Here is a 15,431-nt window from a genome sequence, read left to right as displayed (position 1 = left end):
CTGTGCCAGGCAATTTTCTGGACCTTGAGGATGCAAGGGTGTCCCCTGCCCTCTTGGAAGTCAAACCCAAAGAAAGATAGAGACCAGAGACCCAACATTCCAGGTGGAACTGAAAAGCTTGGTGAGTGCCAGCTAGACAGATGCAAGGGTAGCATGGAGAAGGGCCCCCGGGTCAGGGAAGGCCTTTCTAGGAGGCTGTGTAAATTGGGACCTGAGGCTGAGGGAGCAGGACGTGCATGGCCTGGAGGTGGGATGCTGGCTGGGTGGACAAGAGGAAGCAGATCACTGAGGAGCCGATCCAAACCCTGGGGGCACACAGGACCCCAGGCTCTGCAGGAGTGACGTGGGAGCTCATGTTGGGCAGAGGCGCGTCTTAACCAGAATTTAGGTTGATCAGGCTCCCACTGAGAAGGCAAGGGCGAAACCTGAGGCTTGAAGAAGTGAGGCAGGTGGGGGTATGGGAGTCCAGGGGGATGGCATGGGAGTGAGAGGTGTCTGCTGGGGTCTGGGGTCACCAGGAGGGCATGAGAAGGGCATAGCCAGTTGTGTCAGTGCTGCTAAAAGATCAAAGATGAGGACAGAAAAGTGACCTTTGGCCACAGGGGGTGGAGGGGACCCTGATGGAGCAGGCTGACCCACCCCTCGGACCCCCCTCATAGTCTCCTATACCAGGAATGGCAAGACGAGGGGCCATCCCAGGGGCCAGTGGTTGTGAGGATGGCCCTGACTGGAGCCCCCAGCCAGCTGGCAGAAGGGGAGCCCCTGAGGAGCCCTGTGTGAGCAGAGTGTCCCTTAGAGGCAGCCCGCCTCACTGCCCCATGAGGACCCTCTTGCCCCACCTGTGGGTGAGTGAGGCACAGAGGTTAAAGGGCTGACCTGCCCAGGTTGTGCAGCTGAGGTGGGGGTAGGGTCAGGAACCCAGAATTTTCCCACTGGAAGCCAAGCCTGGGCCTGCAGGGCACACAGATGCTGGCAGGCCTGATGCCCCATCTGGGGCAAATTGGGAGGTTGAAGGCCACGGTCTTGACTTGTCAGAGCCAACCCAGGCCAGACATTCTAGGGCTGCTGACGCCAGGATGAGGCAAACAAGGTCATTACCAGGTAATGAGCCATTACTGAGGTCAGACAAGGTCATTACTGGGTAATGAGTTGGCCCCTGCAGAGCCACTTGCCCCAGGACAGTTCCTAGGGAATGTCTAGGTAGCCAGAGCCACCAGCAGGCCAAGGCACAGTTCCAGGGCCTGGTAGCCAGGGGTGTTCAGGGGCAAAGTGTGCCCAAGTCCAGTCCCCACAGGAAGCCCCGGACCCTCTGGCCCCTTCTTTAAATGAGGAGACAGCTGCAGCTCAGGGGTCTGGGCAGCAGGGCCCCAGAGTAGACGGATCCGCCCTTTAGGCTACAGGCCTCCCATGGTGCCTACACACCTCCCAACATCTGTCACCTCTGACACCCTCACCATCTCCTGGCCAGGAAAGACTCTACCTGGGCTCTGATAAGGGGAACACTGAGGCGAGGCAATAGGGCCACCAGAGGCCCATAAGGCAGAACAAACAGCCCAGAATGGTGTCTTGAACAATGGCCCAAGCCAGACCTGCTGGCTTAGTCCACTGAACCTCTACTACATGGCCTGCACTTTGGGGGCCGAAAAGGCACCACGGCCTTCCCTTCCTAAGTGCCCTGGGCCCAAGGTCCAGGTCCCAGCCAAGCTGGCCTTGCTTGCTCACAGCCAAAGGCCTAGTCAGTCTGGCTCCTAGAGCAAGCAGCATAGCTGGAGTAGAGAATGGGTGGGCACCTATGTTCTGGAGTCTATGTTGAGGCCCAGGGTCTGTGACCAGAAAGGAAAGTAGCAGCCCACACCCTGGACCCTGTGCCTGCACTGCACCCTCCAGGGCCAGCTCCAAAGCCTTTTCCTCCCAGGGTGGCTGGTGGCTCAGGGGTCTCCCTCCCAACACAGACCCTCAGAGCCAGCTTCACGGACCCCCACCTGCATTTCCATGTGCCCCCTTCACTGAGACCCAAGATGGGCCAGAACGTGGTGTGAAGACAGTGGTGGAAAAAGACAAATACCACCCTGCCTTGAAGCAGTTCTACCTAACAGGGTCAGAGGAGGGGGTGACCTGGGCATCTGCATTTCTAGACACTCCCATGATGACTGTGAGGCTCCCCTGCCCTCTCTGAGGCCATCAGGTCCCCTCCCACATACAAAGCCACCTGGTCCTCGGGCTTTGGAAAATAAAACCTCTTCTCTGGGTGGCTGCCAGGGTTTAATGGCAACAGAGTGTAAAGGTGACGGCAGTTAAGTCCCATGGAGGCCGCCCCCTTTCTCCAGGCAGAGGCAGAGCCTCAGGGTTTTCCCTCCTCCCCAGGCCCTGCAGGGGCCCCGAACCATTAATAAGTTAATAAGTGGCAAAGCCCACGAATCACCCAACTCTGCCTGTGCAGAAGGGCCCACTTGAATGCACAGAGCCTAGATGGGGACAGTGTCTGGAGCTGGTGTTCCCACAGTCACAGCCAGCCTCCTCGCCCCCAGCAGACCTGGCCCTGGCCCAGGCACACAGACAGGGCCAGAGTGGGGGGAAGCTGGGCCCTGCATAGTGCAGGGAGCTGGGCAGGCTGGGCTATTAGGATATTCCAGAAAGCAGAAGCAGAAAGCAGGCCTGTGTGCTGGTACCCTTGGCTCAGTAGCTTTGTCCCTTCTTGGCCCATTCCTTCTGAAGCTACCTCTGTTCTGACCAACCAGCCTGGGGCAAGGGCTCCCCAAACTATTCCCCCACCTCTAATCTTCAGCTTCTGCTGGCCCCTCCACCCATGAAGCTCGGGCTGGGGTCTCCACAACCTATTTCTTGACCATTGCTGGATTTGACCTCAGGGGCTTCAGGGTCATGTTGACCACAGCTGCCTGTTCACTCCTCACCAATACCTCTGCAGCCCTTCTCAGGGCTCGTCGGGGTCCCTGGGGCCTCCCTTCCCCCTCTACACTTGCTCCTGTGCAATCTGTCATGCTTCACAACCTGACTCTGGGACTCTACCCCCAGCCATGACCTCATCCTGCAGCACCTGTAGGATCGTGAACTCCTCGCCGCAGCAAAGGCTTTGTTCATATCACATCTCTCCATCAGCCTCAACAGTCAGGGAAAACCTCATAGCCCCTGTCTCCCCAGGCAGCCCAGCCCTGCCCGCCCAGGCAGCCCAGCTCTGCCCTTCCTGGCTCTCATACCACATCACAAATCTGGAGTCTGTCTACTTCTGCTCTCCCAGGCTTTTCCAGCCCTCCTGCTGTCCCCTCCCAGGGATCTTAGGGGTCTCCTTCATTTCATAGGTGAGCCTCAGAGAAGGCAGAGCCCCTGGGTCACACAGCTTGACTCCAGCAGGCCTGGGGAAGGAATCCAGGGTATTTTGGCCTGCAGTATTTTAATTACTAAGGGGAGGAGGGCAAGAGTATCGTTAACGAGGCTCTAGGGACCAGCAGAAACAGATGCTAGAGGTCCCAGGGGGCCCGGTGACTCAGCAGGAATGGGGGGGGGTTGTCTGGGGGGTTGACAGAGTGCCAAATTCTCACCTCTCCTTGTACCTTCCAGAGTGACAGGCTGCAATCAACAAATGAATGAATGAATGAATGAATGAATGAATGAATAGAGGGGATCTAGGAGCATTCATGGTGGCCAGGGCCAGGACTGCCAAAGAACAGGGTTGGCAGCATCCTCAATCACACACACACACACACACACACACACACACACACAGAGGCACAGAGCTGCATAGAGGCTAGGCCCCTGTGGGATCTAGGGACACAGGTCCCAGTGGCTGCCTTGCCATCTCCCTCCCAGCCCAGCCAGGACCCACGCCAGACCCTCCCTCCCCACAATTCACTGGGGAGGCTCCCAGGGCACCCGGAGTCCTAACTAGCCCCTAGGGTTCAGTGAGAACAACATGCCGGGTAGAGGGATACTGCCCTCCAGAGGGGCCCACAGTGCACTGCCCATGACCCTGTGATGGACACAGGCAACATGTGTGAAGGCACCAGGGTGAGAAAGACTGGAGTGCAGTAGTGAGGAGCTCCCACACAATGGAAAAGGTGGCAGGGACAGAAAAGCCAGCACAGGTGACCATGAGGGTCTTGAATGCCAGGCTTGAGGAGGTGCGTTGGCTGACTAGGGTGGGTGGTAACAGCCCTGCCCCACCCAGGATGCTCAGCCCCAGACTCATTCACTCATTTACTCCTGCATCCAACATCTGGCATGTTTAGTATCTCTGGGAACTAAGTGACCTAGTCGTCCTGTGCTCAGGGCCCCTACTGTGAATCCAGGTGGACAGAGAACAGAGAGCCATTTAAACAGGCTGTGGGTGTGGGCCTGAGTCACCTGCTGGAAGCTGGGGTGGCCAAAGAAGGCTGCCCTGCAGAAGTGGGATGAGTGGGAGCTGCCAGGTATATGGTGTGTGTGTGTGTGTGTGTGTGTGTGTGTGTGTGTGTGTGTGGCGGGGGGCATTCCCAGCAGAGAAACGGCCTGAGCAAAGGCCCACAGGGGTGGAGGTTGTTGGATTAGAGCAGGTAAAAGAAGACATGGCCAGAATAGTGTGGGGTGGGCCAAGTCATCCAGTGGCTTCCTGAGGACTGGGGCTCAGCAGGGAGATACCCAGACCAGGAAGGGCTTGAATGGAGGTACCTGTGAGGAGGATGGATTCCTGCAGCTGTGGGGGGTGGGGGTGGGGGGTCTGAACTATAGTATGGAGGTGGTGGCCCTAGCCAGAGAGGAGGACTGGGGACAGGTGGGTCCATAACCACACCTGCCTTCCCCTGACTGTGATCAGGACAGTAGTTTGGAGTAAATGGCGTGAGCCTGTTTCCTGACTCTGGTCTGGGCGCCTAGGCTTCTGCAGCCTTCATTCCACGTCCTGTCACCTCCTGCCCAAAAGCCGGTCCAAGCTCCTCGACCCACGCTGGGACCCACCGACAGCACAGTCCCCCTGGGCAGGTCTAGCACACTCAAGCCTGCCTGCATTGCCCACACCCCCGCGTTCCCTGGCGCTCCATCTACCATCCCCTCTCGCCCTGTCGGAGTTCCCCGGGCCCAGACCAGATTGCCCGCCCCCTACCCCCACCCCCACGAGACCTCAGTCGTTCCCACAGCCGTCCCGGGGGCCCTCTCCACGGAGCGTCGCCGGGGCCCCAGCGGTCGCTAGGCTGCGGGCTGGAGCTCCCGGCCAGGCCCAGCGCCGGTGGCGGTGGCGGCTGCGGCACGGATGGCGGTGGAACCCGGGCGCCCGTGGGCCCAGGCGCGCAGTGTGTACGGCGCGAGCGAGGCGCTGCGACGGGCCGCTGGCCGCCGGCGGGACAACGGGCCGCAGCCCAACGGGCCAGGCCCTGAAGAAGCCCGCGCCCCGGGCCGCCTGGCTCGCCTGCGGGGCCAGATCCGGGCCGAGGCGGCGGCGCGGGCCGACGCACCCCGGCTGCTGCGGCTGGTGGAGCGGGCAGGGGTCGCGGCCGGGGAGGCGCGGGCGCCGGGGGCCGGGGAGCGAGCGGACGCGCGCAGCAGCGGCTCGGTGTGCTCTGTGTGCGGGGAGCCGCGCGGTGGGGCCACCTACCCGGCGGGCGTCCTGGAGGTGAGCGAGCGGCGGCTTCAGGAGGGCCTGGCGGCAGTGCGCGCGGAGCTGGGCGCGGGGCTCGAGGCGCTGCGCGCGGAGCTGCGTGCCGAGCTGGACGCCCTGCGCGCACTGCTGCCGCCCCCGCCGCCGTCCGCCCGCCGGGAGCCCCGCGCAGTCCCCCGCGCCGCGCCCCGCGGCCCGACCCTGCTGCGAGCGCTGGGCACCATGAACGCCCTGGCCACGGTCGCGAGGCACGCCGACGACGCACCGGACGGCCCTGCCGACGGCAGCGCGAACCGGGCCCTGGCCCGGAAGAACTTCAAGAAGACACCGCTGACGCCAGGGGCCCCGCAGGGCGGCGGGGATTGAGGGCTGCCCTGCCGAGGGTAGCCGCGACCTGGTGCAGGAAGCGCCCTCCTCCTATCTATTTATATGAACAGATACACCACCCTTGTAGATGGAGAAGGGTCCTCAGAAGCCGCCTGCTAGCGCTCCAGCATTAGGGTGTGGGTGGCGGGACGCGCCAAAGCTGAGGACTGTCCGGGGTCACGTCTGGGGAGTGCGGAGAGCCTCCGCGCAGCCAGTGATCTTCGCTGGAGACTGAGTCGGGGGCTGGAAGAGGGGTGGATACCCTTCTGGCCTTAGAGCTGCAGAAGGGTCTGGGCCAGGGATGTGGCAGCCTCCCAGAGAGCCTCCGGGAGAGCCCAAGGGTCTTTCTCAGGGGAGGGTGCTACAGGTTTTTGTTTGTATTTGTTTTGTATTAAGGGTCTTGGGCTGGAGGCTGGGCCTCCAGGCACTGAGATAGTGTGTGACCCACACACTACTCAATAGATGTTAGGGACATGTGGGCTGCTGGGACATTGTTACCTGGACACAGACTCACCCAGGGCAATGCCGCCTGGATATACAACCGCAGTCCACAGGGCATCAACTGGACCACAGCTAGTCCCTGGCCAGCTTCACTCTGCTGACAGACCCAAACTCTTACTGGACAACATTGCCTGGGCACAGTGGCATCTAGTCAATGTTCTTGGGACTCTTAGCTTCGTTATGGACAGTGACACCAAGGACACTTAACCTTTCACTTAGCCTCACCACAGGCAGACACCTGGACACCACTGTCTCTCCAGAAAGTGTCACCCTACACTCAGGTTCCATAGCCTAACTTCCCAGTGTCACCGGGGAGTGGTTTCACCTTGCACAGAGAGCCCTTCACTAGCTGTCCTTGTCACCAGGACCCACCCCACCTAGCACAGCCTGCAGCAGAGCCTGGAACCGGTAGCTTCTCACCTCCCGGCTTCGGAAACGTCAGTTGAAGTCATCATTTAATAGCGCACAGTGTCCTGGGGTCAGCCAGCTTGGTTTTTTTTTTTTTTTTTTTTTTTTTGTTGTTGTTGTTGTTGTTTTTAAATAAACTGTAGTATTAGACTTTAACAGGTGGCGTTTCCAAGACCTGCTAGTTTTTCTCCTTGGAAATGGGGGATCAGAGGGATCTGGGGAGATGTGTGTGTTCTGGATACAGGTATGGGACTGGCTGTGATGGGGTGGGGGAGGGTCGCTCAGGGGTCCCCTGTTGTATGGCAGGCACACTGAGGTCTCAGTGGAATTCCGGCAGGAATCCTGCCTCCGTGGGAGAGGTAGTGTATTCCCACTCCACCCCCGCAAAATATGTGAGGCCAAGGTCACTCTGTGTATTGTTTATTGAGGGAAGGGGTCGAATCTGGTTCCTAGGGGCTCTGCCAGAGCCACAGGCCCAGCAGAGCCGCGTGCACACGGGCTAGGGTTGGGGCGGGCACCGAGGCTGCTGCGCGGATGGAGGCACCTGGAGAGGCCGAGACCCTGCGACCCCCGAGAGGCTGCTGCGGGCGGAAGTTCTCGGTGAGCGGTGCAGGGTGAGAGCTGGGGAGCCCGGACTGGAGCATGGTCTGGAACTGGGCCACCTGAGGGCTCGGAGCAGAGACAGGTTAAGACGTGGGCTGGGGCTGCGGGAGGGAGGGAAGAGGGCAGCACTGCCCAGTGGAAAGGGTGGGGGCCCCACCTGTGCACGCCCGATGGGTACCGCATCCTCGAAAACAGTCCAGACAACCGCAGGCTGGCAGCCAGGCGTGGTTAGCGACCCCGAGTAGCGGTAGTAGCGCGAGAGGCCTGAGGCGCCCGGCAGCAGCGAGGCCAGCGGGAAGGTGGAGGCCAGATTCACAGAGACTCCTGGGCCGGGGAGGGGAGGTGGGATTGCGATCGGCCTCCTTGTGCCCAGCCGCCCCCCTGGCCCCCAGCTAACCCCGCGCCCCGGGTGCGACCCCGTGGCTCCTCACCGCGCTCAGACACGTTCTTCAGGCTGGATACGAGGAAGGAGAAGTTGGCGTTGTCAGTGTCCTGCTCCTGGGGAGGGGACTCCAAGTGAGAAGGGCTCTGAGTGGGTGAGTCTCCAAAGGGGAAATCTGAGGTGGGGAGAGGTCTAGAGGAGACTGTAAGTGGGATGGGGGTAGGCTCCCAGTGGGGGCAGCTTGGAGATCTGCTGGGGGAAGGGTCACTCCCCCTCCCCACTGACCCTGCAGACCCGGGACCTCTCCTCGGCCCCATCCTCCCACAGAACCCTTTAAATCCTATAAACCGTACAGACTCCCCCAACAGCCCCACCAAAACTCTACAGGCCCACTCTGCTCCCTTTGCAGACCCCCTTTCTGGGAAGCACAAGGAGTCACAGAACTCCTCTGTCCCTCCCTCACTGCCAGGAGTCACACAACCTCTCCCTCACCACTAACAGCACCGCCAGCACAGCCAGCCCATCCGGGTGACCTCGAGCTTCCCCCATGCTCTGGTACCTCGTGTTCATGTGGACCACGTGCATCTGGAGAGGCACAGACCGTGAGACATACCAGCTGCTCCTTCCACAGGGCACACCTACCACCCTACCCCCTACCCAAGCCCACCTCCATGGGGCGGCGCTGCCCATCCAGGCTGTGCTCTGAACCTGCTCGACCAGGGCCCCCCCAGTGGAAGTGCAGCTGCAGTGCGCGGTAGGCAGGCAGTGGCAGCCCGGCGCCCCGAATCTCCAGGTGGCTCTGTGGGCCAGTGTCTATGTGGAGCAGCACTGGGGGTAAAGGAGCACATGACACTCTTTCCCTCCACCCGCTTGCCCTTGTGCTGTTAGGGCACAGAGTGCCAGCACAGGGCCCCTTTGGGCTAGTCTGCTCCCTGGCCGGGCTTCCATGGAATAGGTCCTCTGGTGGTCAGCAGATGGCAGTGGAAAAAACCTACCCTGCAATGAGGGGGAGAAGAGGGTGGCCCTCCTGTGGTGGGAGTTTTGACCCACCACAGCTGTGTGTGATACTGGGGGGGGGGGGGGCTGTGATGACTTCCGAGGTGCTGTGAGGGGCTCTGACTTCTGGGAATGTCCCGACTTCTGGTCCTCGGGGGCAATGGCTGATTGCTATTGTTAGGGGGATCCTGACACCTGTATGTGGGGGTTCATGACCACTGTTGGGGGTGTCTACCAGCGAGTATGGATGTTCCTGTGCTCTTTGTGGAGATTTTGATCCTTGTGGGTGTGTTGGGGGGGGTAGTTCTCACTCCAAGGTGGGTTTCAGCTTGTGTCTGTGGGGACCCTGGCCGTAGGGTACTGACCTGTATGGCCATCATTCTCCAGGGTCCACGGGCCTGGAGGTGCTGCGTTGTAGCCTTGTAAGATGAAGGGTCCCAGGGTGGGGTCCCGCTGAACCAAGTGAAGGTCGATGTTGATGGGGGACTGGGCTGGGCCCCCACAGGCAGGGGCCATCTCCTTCCAGTGGGTGGGGCCTGAGGGAACAAGGTCAGGGATATGTGGGGGGGGGGCTCGGGGGACAACTTGGGGATACACAGAGGAAGGCAGTGCCTCCCTCCCTCCCTCCTGCACATACCTAGAGAATCGCCCAGCCTCAGGAAGCTCCTTCCTGCTCACCCACACACCTGGACAGGTCACAACTGCCACACGTACCCCGACCTAGCCTGGCCACAATGTTTGTAACACTCTCACGTAGGTAGGCACCACCTGGTCTGGACCATACTCTGACACACAGTCACCTGCAGCTAGAGTGCCCCACAGGGAATGGGGGTGGAAGGGTCTCCTGGCACGACAGTCACACACCCACACTGGGGACATGTATCACTTGCTCACACATGGGCTGACCATGCTGACAGCCTTACAGTCCCCACTTATATGAACAGCTTGGCACACATGCCAGGACTGGAGATCACACCAGCAACAAACAGACACACAGGCATGGGGGGGTGGGCATCACACGCATGCTGCTGGTGCCCAGACAGCCACTGTGGCCCAGGACTCCAGACACAAACCTGCAGAGACCAGAGAAACTTGGCATGCACACTGCTTTTGGTTCATGCTAGCATCAGACTGTCTAGTGGCCACAGGACAAAGACTGATCCCATACAGCCTCACATGACACTCTGTCCTCACCACACTTTGGGTCCTGGGAGTCGTAGCACCAGGTGCCTGTGGACAGTGGACAGGGAACTGAGATGAGGGACAGCAATCTGGGCTCTCTCTGCGCTCCATGCAACAATGGGGCTCCTCCTCTCCTGTCTAAGACCCCAACATCTCCCTCCCCCAAAGAAACCCCCCAGTGGCAGAGCTTTACAGGGAGAAGGGGGAGCTGCAAGGGAGGGTAGATTCGGGAAGGGTAGAATTCGAGATGGGCAGGGTCCAGGTGCTCACCCTCTGAGTCCCCGAGCACCACCAGTGGCATGGTGAGGAAGGCGAGTGCAAAGCCTGGAGACCGCATGGTGCAGCAGCCACTGTGACTCCAGAGGACTGGAAAGTGCCAGAGAACTGTGGGGCAGGCTAGGCAGCTGTTTATTAGTGGGGTGGGCTTAGGGGCGTGGCTAAGTCTTGTGGGCTCTCTGGCAGGCCACTGCAGAGAGGGTCAGAGGGGGCGGTGTCCAGGCAGGGCCACCAGCAGAGAAGACAGAGGTCTGAGATCACCAGGCACATGCTCTGATCCCAGGGCCGCGGCTGTGTTCCAGCAACAATCGCTGGCATTTATCGGAGCAAAACACTTTAAACAGACTCCCCCAATTATTTGGGGGGAGGCGCTATTATGCCCACTTAAAGAGGAGGAAACAGAGGCTGGGGGCCAGGAGTGACATGCCAAGGCCACCAAGTAAGGATGGAAATGAAAGGGGAGGGCACTTTGAATCCCAGTGCCCTTGACTTTTGAGGCTGGGGTGGGGAGGGTGTATTTCCCTTCTGTTGTGGGCCTGGGACCCCCCGAAGGCCATAGGCTCTCTTGTATAGGTGTCTCCCCCCCCCCCCCCCCATGCCGTCCCGCACACCTGGGAAAAGGCCCTCCTTTGGGGGATTACTCCACCAACAGGTCTTTGGGAAGCCACAGCTCTCCCACTCTGCCCCGCACCAGCCTGGTGGGGACACTTCAGGCTTCCCCAGCAGCTCCTGAGGCTCTGACTCCAGGCTGTGGCCTGAGCCTCAGCCCCTCAATTCATTGTCCTGGCAAGTGGAGCTGATTTTGCTGCCTCTTAGTGTAGCTGGGAGAGAAAGCAACACTGGAAAGCTCTTTACCCAGCATGTGTGTGCCTGTGGATGTGAGCATAATTGGGCCAGTGATGTGAATGGAGGTGGGGTGGGCTGGGGAGGGGGGGTATCTTTCTTCAATCCCCAGAGGGTCAGGCTCTCCCCACTTTGGGGAAGGGGCGCTGTCAGCAGTGCTGACGGCACCCAGGACCCCCACCACCATTCTAGCAGGTATGTTCATAAATGAGGGATGCTGTCCTCGAAGCTCCTATCCACACCAAGGGACTCCCTGTTCCTTTTTTAACCCTGGCCCCTCGCCTGTCGGGCCCCCAGGATCCCCCTGCCCAGGCTGGAGCCGACTGCCAGGACGCTGGGTTAGGAAGTGAGCACAAGGACCCACCTGAGGTTGAGTCCCCTGGACACCCTTTTGTTCCTCCATCACAGACTGGGAAATTATTGAAAGGACCATGGTCAGTGGAGCATCTTGGAGCCCTGCACCCCAGCCTGGCTCACCTGGATGCCCCAACTCCTCCATCCACCCATCTCAGCCACCCTGGCTGGAGTCTCCCATCGCAACTTAGGTCACACCAAGGACTGACCACGCCTCTTCCAGAACACAAATTTATTTGGCATTTGGGTGAAATGGTTCTCACAGCATCTTAAGAAAAGGATTAGTGCCAACCCAACCAAAAATAAACCCAAACTAAAACCCTTAGTGAAAGGAGAACATAAAAAACAGGCATCGAGACAATGTACAGTATCAACTCCTTCCTCCACCAGGTAAGTCGGGTCCTGGGGGAAGAGGCCCCTCCCAAGAGCCTGGCCTGTACCTCTGGGAGCCCAGTCAATCACAGGAGCACAAGAGTCCCAGCTCGGGTTGGCCTTGGGATTCTTCATCAGACCCTGGAGCAGTTAGAACTTAACAAAGGGCGGCAATTGGACAGGAGGCCAAGGGCAGCCAGGCAGACCCCGGCTCTCCCACCTTGTTCCCCTCACAACCGCCCTCCAGCAGAGCTCACTCCTAGGCACCAGCTCCTGCACACACGGCATGCAAGCCTCTGTGCAGCCCAAGGACCCCAGTGGGCTGAGCACCCTGGTGCTGGGACAGAACCCTGGCCAGTCCAGAAGCGGGCCCACCATACTTCAGGCCACCTCCTCAATGCCTCCTGCATGCCTGATTGGCCCCAGCAGTCCTTCGGTCCCCAAAGGGAGCTCCCCAGTCCCAGACATCTTGTGCCAACTGCCCTGTCCTCAACACATGGTTCTGAGGCCTGGGCCAGAGACAGGGGAGCTGTGAAGGACTCTCGGCTGTTGAAATCAGGCCCCTATGTGCTCCACTGGGATAGTCACTCCAAAGCAGACACGCTCAGGACACTCACCTGGCACCAGTAAGACCTGTGGCTGCTGCTCTAGACCTCGGCTCCCCTGAGCCCAGCACGCTGGAAGCACAACACACTTCCTGCTTTGTCTTCAGCAGCCAACGTGGGGCACACGTGCCCAGGGTGTATTCTTGAAGGATCAGCCCTATGGCAAGGGGAGCTCAGGCCTGTTTGGCATGCAGCCCACCTGAGTCCTGCCTCCAGCACTCTGGATCCTGCGAGCCTAGACAGGCAGTTCAAAATTCACACCTCTGGCCGGCTTAAGGGATGACAGTTCTGTGGGGCAACTCAAAAATCTCATTCCATACTGGAAGAACACAATGGGTTTCCAATGGGAGAGTGTGAGAACATGCCTAGGACTGGACTGTGCCACCGAGGTCTGTCACCACAAAGCACCACAGAAACACCCACTTCTAGTCAACCCTCCTGTCACTGCATGCTGGTCTGGAAGAGCTACAAGGGGGACCAGGAGCAGGGCTCCATGCTCTCAGCCAAGGGGCAGAGGTGCAGACCTGGCCACACCTCAGTGCCACCAAAGATGCCATGGCTGGCCTGGGAAACTGGGGATCCAAGGCCGAATTCTGGCATACTGCCACCACCTGCAAAACTTGGACACAGATGTACACACACACACACAGACACACGCGTACACACAGAAAGAAAAGATCCAGACATTCAACGTAGAAAAGATATGGATGTGCTAAAAATCGCACAGAACCCGCTTAATCTCCAAACCTCAGAAATGCTAAAAGCCCCGTGTCAGGAGACAAGACCACTGCCCAGGAGCAGGCAACAGGGTCCCTTGGTCAAAAGGCCCCTGGGCAGGGAACCCAGCACCCCGAGCTGCTGAGGATGGGAAGGTGGCATGCGGCCACTGGGCACTCGGCTCAGTGGTGGTGGTGTGCAAGTGGACTTTCAGGAGATGGACACAGCCCAGGGCATTAATTTCAGCCACCCCTCCCCCCAAAGAAACAACCCTTTATGGCACAAACAAGATAGGGTGGGGGTGGGGGGGCAGACCAGACCCACGAGCAAATTCAATAGGAGTGGGGGGCTCCAGAGGGTAGTGGACTGGCTGGCTTAGCCCCCAACCCCCAGAGGAGGATCCAGGGCCAGGACACTCATGCGTGGCTAGGGGCCTTGGCCCAGCTCCAGGGTTGCCTCTTGAGGGAGCCATGCACAGCAATGCTGGGGAGAAAAATGACAGGGTAGGGCCAGGGCCCCCTGGCATAGAACTGGGCTTCACAGAGACCCAGCTTGAAAGACAGAGTGGAGAGTTCAACTTCCTTCCAAGACCCCCTCTGAGGGTCTTGGGCACCAGAGGCCCAGGCCAGCCCCCAACCCAGGGTAGGGTCACCCTTGATGTTCATGGCTGGGCCGGGGGGTATCCTCAGAGCGGCCACTATAGTAACCTCCAAGGGCATCTACCCTGAGGCAGACCAACCGCCCAGACAATACTGACAGTCCACAAACACAGTGGTGCCTGGAAGTGCCCCTCCTGAACAGTGGCTAGCGAGGTACACATGGCAGCCCCAGGGCTCAGTGGCTGGTTGGCAGGCTCCTCTGGATGGCATGCTGCAGCGAGCAGGCCCACCAAAGCCAGGTGTGGTCTGACTCCCACCCGTGCCCACAGTGCCTTCTTTGTTCCCTACTTCTGAAACGTGTGGTCTGAACAAACTTCGTCATTCTTCTGCCGTTTGGAAAGAAAAAGACAGGGACCCAAAGCTAAGCATGTTTTTGGAGCTCTCAAGGAGACTCGGTGCAGGTGTTTGCTCCCTCGGGAGGTCGGTGTGGTCTCTACTCGCACATGCATGCCGTCAGCGGGTGTGCGGCAGTGCAGCTGGGTCCAGACTCACTTGGGGGCCCCTCACATCTCCCACAGGGATCAGTGTTTTCTTGTCAGCAAAAAGGTGCTCTCTGCCCATTGGGGCCGTGGGCTGGGCCATCCTCTACACCACGGTATTGAGGGAACTGCGGCTGTGGCGGCCGCCCCCTGGCAGCGCCTCTGTCGCTGGGGTGCTCCCACTCTGGGTAGGGTCAGGGGGCACAAGCAGGGCACTGCTGCTGTCGGCTGAGTCTTCCAGGTCTGCCAGAGAGGCCCCTGTGGCAGGCACAGGGTGCTCCAGGCGCCGGGGTGATGCACCTTCACCGCCACCATCTCCTGGGGTTGGCGGCCTGGCCTCTGCTGGCTCAAAGGCATCGTCGTCTGCAGGGAGACAAAAGGGAGTCAGCAGGATGGCAGGCCTGGCACGGGGGAAGATGGTGGGCTGCACAGAACCAGGGGCTACTTCTCCTGCCTGAATGCTCCCGCGGTGGTGGGAGGAGGGGGAAGCTGTGCTCACCCCCCACTTTTGCCACCTGGCCCGGTGCAAGGCGCAGGGGTACAGTCGTGAGCAAGCCATGGCAATGTGATATGGAGGGACAGGCTTTGACAGAGTCCGCGGAACAAAGTTGGGGGAGAGGGAAAGTCCTCTCAGACTTGTTGGAGGTTGAAGTAGGGCTCATGTGACACAAGGGAGTTACTGGGCCGGATGTGGGCAGGCGGAATGGGACACAGCCCCCAGAAAAGGTGCTGTGGCTGGAATATGGGGATGAGAATGTAGAAGACAGGACCAGAGCAGACAGCTCCACAAACCTTACCGGGGTCTGTAGAAATCTCTGGTTTGAGGGAGGCTCTGTGGCAGCCCATTCCTTTCAGCGTGCCTGCTCCTTATTATTCCGGCTTTCTCCAAAAGCTCAAGGCATGGGGGCCCCTGTTTCCTGGCTGGCTCCCCCCCAGCCTCAGCAGTCCTGTTACCTGCCCCAGGGAGCAACTGCTCCCTCACAGCCTGCTCCATGCAGCCATCTGGGACCCGCTACCCTCCAGCAGCATCCCTGGCAGGAGCCTGTTCTACCCCGACCCCCTGGACGGCAGACTGAGACAAACTGTGTGTGCAGGGGTCAAATC

At 59.8% G+C, this 15,431-nt stretch overlaps 3 protein-coding genes across 14 annotated transcripts in view; 1 reads left to right on the top strand and 2 right to left on the bottom strand.

Annotated features, from left to right (window-relative positions):
• Positions 1 to 5,078: 5,078 nt before the first annotated feature.
• Positions 5,079 to 6,923, top strand: LOC128777038 (protein FAM246B-like). The gene has a single exon (XM_053902290.1). It carries the CDS (start codon positions 5,240 to 5,242, stop codon positions 5,948 to 5,950), a length of 711 nt encoding a protein of 236 aa, XP_053758265.1. The 5' UTR covers positions 5,079 to 5,239; the 3' UTR covers positions 5,951 to 6,923.
• A 345-nt stretch (positions 6,924 to 7,268) lies between these two features.
• Positions 7,269 to 10,876, bottom strand: LOC109258617 (carbonic anhydrase 15-like). 9 transcript variants are annotated; one of them, XM_053902283.1, is made up of 8 exons: positions 10,293 to 10,876; positions 10,017 to 10,070; positions 9,206 to 9,376; positions 8,512 to 8,657; positions 8,337 to 8,429; positions 7,894 to 7,972; positions 7,620 to 7,786; positions 7,269 to 7,528 (listed from the first exon to the last, which is right to left on the bottom strand). In XM_053902283.1, the coding sequence occupies exons 1-8, from the start codon at positions 10,357 to 10,359 to the stop codon at positions 7,280 to 7,282; spliced, it is 1,026 nt and encodes a 341-aa protein (XP_053758258.1). In that variant the 5' UTR covers positions 10,360 to 10,876; the 3' UTR covers positions 7,269 to 7,279. The 9 variants fall into 9 exon arrangements, with proteins under 9 accessions (XP_053758258.1, XP_053758255.1, XP_053758256.1 ...); XM_053902280.1 differs by having other exon boundaries at positions 8,512 to 8,672; positions 10,293 to 10,874; XM_053902281.1 differs by having other exon boundaries at positions 7,894 to 7,960; positions 8,512 to 8,672; positions 10,293 to 10,873.
• Positions 10,877 to 11,712: 836 nt separating this feature from the next.
• DGCR2 (DiGeorge syndrome critical region gene 2) overlaps positions 11,713 to 15,431 on the bottom strand; it is a 100,194-nt gene continuing 96,475 nt past the window's right edge. For all 4 annotated transcript variants that reach the window (XM_019435535.2, XM_019435536.2, XM_053902278.1 and 1 more), the window contains one exon: positions 11,713 to 14,690. In XM_019435535.2, the coding sequence (XP_019291080.1) occupies positions 14,434 to 14,690 (257 nt within the window). In that variant the 3' untranslated portion in view covers positions 11,713 to 14,433. The remainder of the gene's footprint in view (positions 14,691 to 15,431) is intronic.

This window comes from Panthera pardus, unplaced genomic scaffold (assembly GCF_024362965.1).
Source record: "Panthera pardus isolate Hobbes unplaced genomic scaffold, ASM2436296v1 HiC_scaffold_15, whole genome shotgun sequence".
Taxonomy (NCBI): Eukaryota; Metazoa; Chordata; class Mammalia; order Carnivora; family Felidae; genus Panthera; species Panthera pardus.
The sequence above is the reverse complement of the archived record's forward strand: the minus strand, read 5'-3'. Positions and strand labels throughout refer to the sequence as shown.

Coding starts and splice junctions, on each gene's coding strand:
- LOC128777038 (XM_053902290.1), top strand. CDS start 5,240: ATGGCGGTGGAACCCGGGCGCCCGTGGGCCCAGGCGCGCAGTGTGTAC.
- LOC109258617 (XM_053902280.1), bottom strand. CDS start 10,359: ATGCGGTCTCCAGGCTTTGCACTCGCCTTCCTCACCATGCCACTGGTG. Junction 8,430..8,511: donor GGCAGCGCCGCCCCATGGAG/GTGGGCTTGGGT, acceptor GTGCCTCTCCAG/ATGCACGTGGTCCACATGAA. Junction 7,787..7,893: donor GAAGAACGTGTCTGAGCGCG/GTGAGGAGCCAC, acceptor TCCCCGGCCCAG/GAGTCTCTGTGAATCTGGCC.